At 59.0% G+C, this 6,620-nt stretch overlaps 1 protein-coding gene across 1 annotated transcript in view; it reads right to left on the bottom strand.

Moving 5' to 3' along the window:
* The window catches only part of LOC113409477 (apoptotic chromatin condensation inducer in the nucleus-like), a gene marked incomplete at its 3' end in the record, with an annotated part of 10,889 nt that extends 4,346 nt beyond the window's left edge, over window positions 1-6,543 (bottom strand). The window contains exons 1-4 of the mRNA XM_029914208.1: window positions 5,723-6,543; window positions 2,109-2,174; window positions 1,495-1,606; window positions 215-321 (exon numbers count right to left, since the gene is read on the bottom strand). Coding sequence (XP_029770068.1) covers window positions 215-321; window positions 1,495-1,606; window positions 2,109-2,174; window positions 5,723-6,121 — 684 coding nt within the window. The remainder of the gene's footprint in view (window positions 1-214; window positions 322-1,494; window positions 1,607-2,108; window positions 2,175-5,722) is intronic.
* Window positions 6,544-6,620: the final 77 nt, after the last annotated feature.

Below are 6,620 nucleotides of genomic sequence, written 5' to 3' on the forward strand. Positions count from 1 at the left end.
CGGCGCCCCCTGGTGAGCCCCCGCTTCCTGCAGCCCGGCGCCCCCTAGTGAGCCCCCGCCCTGCTCCCTGCAGTACGGCGCCCCCTGCTGCACCTGCCTGGCTCCCCACAGCACAGCCCCCTCTGCCAACCCCTGACCCCGCTCCCTGCAGCACAGAGCCCCCTGGTGAGTCCCAGCGCTGCTCCCTGCAGCCCGGCGCCCCCTAGCGCTATGCTGCAGCACTGACCTGCCTGACCCGGGTGGAGCGGCGCTCCTGCCTCCTAGTTCCCTCCTCGTCGGAGTCGTTTCTCTCTCGGGAGATGGGGTAGCTCTTCCCGGAGGCTGGGAAGTGACAGGGAACCATCAGCTCGAGGGGCTGGGCCTGGAGTCCAGGCTGCATCCTGTTCTAGACGTTTGCACCACCCCCTGATCCGGAACCTCTCCCTTCTGGATACCCAGGCCAGGCCCAGCCTGTTGAATCTAGATCCCGCCAGGGAACGTCTAGATGTGTGTCTGTTCTAGAGGCCATGCGAAGCTTGGACAGAACCCACCACCCTGTGATCTAGAACCTCGCTCCATCTGAGCCAGAACTCACTTGTTCAAGACCCAGCACCTTCCTTCTCCATTCTTGCTGCCTCGCCGGTTTTCCAGCTCCTCATGCAGTGAGGTTTCTTCAACTGCACTGGTCTGACCCCCCAACCAGATCTCGCATCCAGATAGCAAAGGATCATGGGACCCAGTGTTCACTTCAAAACTATCTGAGTGGCGTGGATCTAGAGTGATCTAGGTTCTAGACTGATATCCTGGTCTCTCAAAACTCTTATCTGGAGCAGACAGCATTCTAGATCTCTACTGAATATGGTGTCAAAGAGTGCACGAGGGGTCTAGACCCAAGCAATATTTTAGGTGTCTCGGTCTAGACCCCCTGGTTCTAAAATGCTTGGTTATTGTGGCGAAGAGAGCTCATGAACAGAGACAATGACACACCCCTGGGGAGAGCAAGGTTCTAGATCACCTCAGATTTCTGGGTCCCACGCACCCTTCTGGAGCGAATCCCAGACTGGGGCTGCATGTTCTAGACCAGTCCAAGTGCTATGTTTACTAGCTTTCAGTCCGCTCGTTCCAGAATCCCACTCCAGAACACCAACTCCAGAGCATGCTGTTCTAAATCCCAGAGTTCTAGAGTCCAGTCAGCCACCTGCTCCAGATGCAGAGGGCAAAGCTCGCTCCAGCCACAGAAAGGGGAATGGATACAGGTAGTACTGGGCAGACCCTGAGATGCAAACCTGGCAGCAGCCCTGCCATTGGCTGACACCCTCCTCTGCAGTCAGCCAATCAAAGGCACCCATTTCCACCTCACCCGGTGGCCTGGGTTCTGAAGAAGCCTCATGCCCATTGGCTGAATGCTGAGGGGAATCCCAGCCAATCAGATGTGCCCGGTGCCCCCACACAGGCTGAGAAGAACCAGGGTCCCTAGGCACAGACACTAGGGACTGGGTCCCACCTCACACTCACCCTCCAGTTCGGCTGCCTCCCGCGCCTCCCTTTGCAGCCGCTGCTGCAGCAGCTCGTGCTGCTTCTCCAGGTATTGCTTGATGAAACTGTTCTGGCTCATCTCCTCGCCGATCTGCAGGGAGATGAGAGAGTGAGGGGGCAGGATGCCTGGGTTCCATCCCTTGCTCTGCAGGGGGAGGGGGGATGGTGGTTAGAGTGGGGGTGGGGCTGGAAGCCAGGACTCCTGGGTTCCGTCCCTGGCTCTGGGGGGGAGAGGGGGCGAGGGGGGGGGGGGGGGGCGGGGAGCCAGGACTCCTGGGTTCTCTCTCCCGGCTCTGGGAAGGCAGTGAGCTCCAATGGTTAGGGCAGGGGGGCAGGGAGCCAGGACTCCTGGGCTCTCTCCCAGCTCTGGGAAGGCAGTGGGCGCTAGTGGTTAGGGCGGGGGGGCTGGGAGCCAGGACTCCTGGGTTCTCTCTCCCGGCTCTGGGAAGGCAGTGGGCTCCAGTGGTTAGAGGGAGGACTAGAAGAGGGAACACTGTGGGCTGGCGGTGGCTGGGGCAATGGAAGAGCCCTTGTGCTCCCTGCACCTGTGCTCAGACACCCCCCCCCCACCGGTGCTCGTGACGGGGTCTCACCTGGGAGTTGGGCTGGAAGGTGGCGTGCAGGGTTGAGTGCTTCTGGAGGTTCTCGAGCATCAGGGCCTGGGACGGAGAGACAACGAGCTCAGAGACGGATCCCTGCTGCCGAAGGGGCCCCGAGCACTGGCCCCCCAGCCCAGCCTCCACTCCCCAGCTCCTCCAAGCCCTCCTGTCCCGACCCTACAGACAGGGCCTGCCCCCGCCCGGCTGAGCCCGACCCTCACACGCATGACCCCACCCAACCATCCAAGTGCTCTCCTTTAACCCATCCACAGCCTAACTCCCTCAATGGACTGTCACGGCCCGACCGAACACCCTCTCCCCACCCTTCATCCGTGACTTGACCCAACCCAGCTACGCCTGCCCTGACAACCACCTTCCCACCCAATGTCCAGTCGCAGCCCCTCCAACCCAGCAGTCATCCCAGCAAGCCTACATTCAAGGCCTGACTCAACCCTACCCATGCAATGTCTACTCTGTAACCCACCGCACAACCCGAGACCCCCAGTCGACTCTCTCAACACGACGCCCATGGCTGAGCAACTCAGTGTTTGCCATTCAACCCACGTGACCCTCCACCAGCCACAGACCTAGCTGTATAGCCCTGAAAATCCACCATTGCACAGACTCTGAACAGCCTCTGCTACGTTCCCGGACCTTCCCAGTACATCCGCCACCCAAACCAACTCCACCGTGAGACAACACCTGTCAGCCATGCTCAATCCGCCAACATCCCCATCCATCGCACTCAACAGCCACCTTTCAACTCACCCATCCAGCTTCATCCCATCTCAATCCATCTGCCGCCCCGTCCACACCTGCCAAATGATTAACCCAACAGAACTACACAAGAGTGGCCATCCAACCCCGCCCAGGGCAGCACTGTTACAGACTGGATTCAAAGCCCACGATTATCAATGAGATGAAAAACTGTCCTTCGTTCAGGCTTAGCACAAATAACAGTCGGAGTCTCCAAGGCACACCCAAGGCCACTCATGAATACAAACAACTCAGACACAAAGGTTCTCACCGAGTCCTGTTTTCGGGATAAGGGTACGTGTGGGTCAGAGTGTGAGAATACTAGACTCAGCACAAGCGAGAGACAAAAACATGGACACAGAGAGAAAGCCAAGCAGGCAGATTGGACGCACAGTAACGTGGCCTGAAGAAAAAACTAAAAGCAAAAGCTTTTTGGGCACAGAACTGGCTGGAAGGCAAGCCCAGGACAGCAAGCAAAGGAATCATCTGCTGGTGTTGGATTCCTCCTGCATTCAGAGAAAGGAGATTATGTATGTTCTTTGTAAGCAAACAAAACTGCAGTAGACAAAACACCAGATTCCATTGCCAATTTCTACTCCCAGTTGGAAAAACCCCAGGGCACTGGACTATTCACTCGACCCAAATGAGGTGGATATACGTAACCTAATGTTCTGAACACAACCACCACCCAATCCAGTTCCACAGCACAACTCAACTACAACCCAGCCCAATGTCGGCGGCCAAACTAAACCATCACCACCACCCAATCCAATGCAACCGCACAAATCAACTACAACACAGCCCAACATCAGCTGTCCGACCCAACCACTACGGCCCAAGAAAATTCCACTGCACAACTCAACGAGAACCCAACCCAAAATCACCTGCCCAACCCAACCTCCACCGCCCAATCAAATTCAATCGCCCAACTCAACTAGAACCCAGCCCAACACAGGCTGCCCAACTAAACCACCAACGCCCAATCCAGTTCCACTGCACAACTCAACTAGAACCCAGCCCAACATTGGCTGTCCAACACAACCACCACTGCCCAATCCAATTCCACTGCCCAACTCAATTACAGAACAAACCAACATTGGATGCCCAATTAAACCACCACTGCCCAATCCAATTCCACTGCACAACTCAACTACAACCCAGCCCAACCCAACCACCGTTGCCCAATCCAATTCCATGGCCCAATTCAACTAGAACCCAACCCAATATCGGTTGTCCGATGCAACCACCACAGCCCAACGTCGGCTGCCCACTCCAACCACCACCGCCCAATCCAGTTCAATTGCACAACTCAACTAGAACCCAGCCCAAGACTGGCTGCCCAACACAACCACCACCACCCAATCCAATTCAACTGCACAACTCTAGTAGAATCCAACCCAACACTGGCCGCCCAATCCAACCGCCACCACCCAATCCAATTCCACCGCCCAACTCAACTAGGACTGAACCCAACATCGGCTCCCCAACACAACCACCGTCTCCCAATTAAATTCCACCGCACAACTGAACTAGAACCCAACCCAATCATTGGCTGTCTAATGCAACCACCACCGCCCAATCTAATTCTACCGCACAACTCAGCCAAAACCCAGCCCAACGTCGGCTGTCCAGTCCAACCATGACCGCCCAATCCAGTCCAATTGCACAACTCAACTAGAACCCAGCCCAACATTCGCTGCCCAACTAAACCACCACCACCCAATCCAATTCTACCGCCCAACTCAACTACAACCCAGCCCAACATTGGCTGCCCAATCTAACCGCCACCACGCAATCCAATTACATCACACAACTCAACTAGAACCCAGCCCAACATCAGCTGTCCAACACAACCACCACCACCCAATCCAATTACACCGCCCAACTCAACTACAGAACAAACCAACATTGGATGCCCAACTCAACCACCACTGCCCAATCCAATTCACTACACAGCGCAACTAAAACCCAACCCAATGTTGGCTGCCCAACTCAACCACTGCCAACCAGTCGAATTCCTTTGCAAATTCAACTACAACTGAAGCAAACAACCGCCACCCAATTTAATTCTACTTTGTAACTCAACAACCTAATCCAGTGTAGACTGTCGAACTCAACATCTGCCATACAACCCACTCCCTCCATACAACTCGGGAACTCAACCCAATGTTGACTGTCCAACACAACAGCTGCTATCCAACCTATTCCACCATATATCTCAGACACAACTCAACTCAACATCGATCATCCAATACAATACAGTCCAGTGCTAGCACAACATTCACTCTCCAACCAAACCGACTGTGTCCCTGAACCACAACTCCACCAACCACGAACTGTCCAACAGAACATCCACACGAAGCCCTGCCCCCCACATTGGTGATAGAGTGGGATTTCCCCAAACCTCAACCACCCTGAATTTGTGGTAGCAAGAGGATCCCCCCAAGCCTCAACCCCTCATTTGTGGTACCTATGGGATCTCCCCAAACCCCGCTCCCCATTGGAGTCAGCAGTAAGATCTCCCCAAACCCCTGTCCCTCCGTTGGTGGGGGAAGTGGGATCTCCCCAAGCCCTGCTGCTGGCGGCAGTGGGATCTCCCCAAGCCCCGCCCCCCCGTTGGTGGGGGCAGTGGGATCTCCCCAAGCCCCGCCCCCCGCTGCTGGCGGCAGTAGGCTCTACCCCGGGCCCCCCCCCCCCCCCGCGCCCCCCCGGATCCCCCCGTCCCCGCCCCCCGTCCCTCCGAGGGTCGGATCCCCGCGCATGCGTGCTGGCTCCCCCCCGGGGCCCCGGGCCCTGTGCCGGGCGGGGAGCGGGGGTCCCCCCGCGCATGCGCGCTGCGCCCCGCGCCTCACCCCGCGGAGCCGCTTGATGAGCGCGCTCTTCTGGCCGCTCTTGGCCAGGCCGCGCTGCTGCAGGGCCGCCTTCAGGTCGGCGACCCGCAGCGCCTGCAGCGGCCTCCCGTCCAGAGTCACCTCCTCCCCGTCCGCCATCTTGTGTGGCGCCGCTGCCGGCCTCCTCCCTCGCCCGGCCCGGGCCCGCTCGGCAACTTCCGGCCGCGCTTCGGCTCTTTCCGGAGACGCTCGGCCGGCTCCGGGCCGCCCCGCGCGCGACTTCGGCTCTTTCCGGCGCCACTCGGCTGCCTTCGCCCACGCGGAAGTCCCCGCCTCGGCTCTTCGGGTCTTTCCGGACTCGCTTCGGTCCGCGCCGGCGCCATCGCGTACCCGGAAGTGGGCTTCGGGACTTTCCGTCATTCCTCGGGAGCTTCCGGGTTGCGGCTCGGGACCTGGAAGTCAGGTCCAGAAGGGCTCGGGTGCGTCCGTCCTTACTCGGAAAACATCGACCACGTCCGGCACCGACTCGGTTCCGTCAATGCGCATGCGCCGGACGGCGGCCGTTCGGACGCGCTCGGTTATTTCCGCCGCCAGCCGAAGGTGAGTCCGTGCGCTAGGGCCGCTCCGGAACCGCTCGTGTACTTCCGCCCGACACTCGCGGGAGGGGCCACGGTGAAAACGAGGCTGGGCCGGGGGCTGCGCGTGGAGACGCCTGACGATCGCGGAACGGACCCGGGTGAGGACTGAGCTCTCCCCCGGCCGGGCTCTGTCCCCCTCCCTGCCCCAGGAGGCGGGGCTAACAGCATCGGGACGGGGCTATCCCGGGGGCGGGCCTGTGTTCGGGGGCGGAGCTAACAGCACAGGGGCGGGGCTGTATCCAGGAGGGCGGAGCTAACAGCACAGGGGCGGGCCTGTTCCC

Source organism: Terrapene carolina, unplaced genomic scaffold (assembly GCF_002925995.2).
Source record: "Terrapene carolina triunguis isolate 2854851 unplaced genomic scaffold, T_m_triunguis-2.0 Scaffold33600, whole genome shotgun sequence".
Taxonomy (NCBI): Eukaryota; Metazoa; Chordata; order Testudines; family Emydidae; genus Terrapene; species Terrapene triunguis.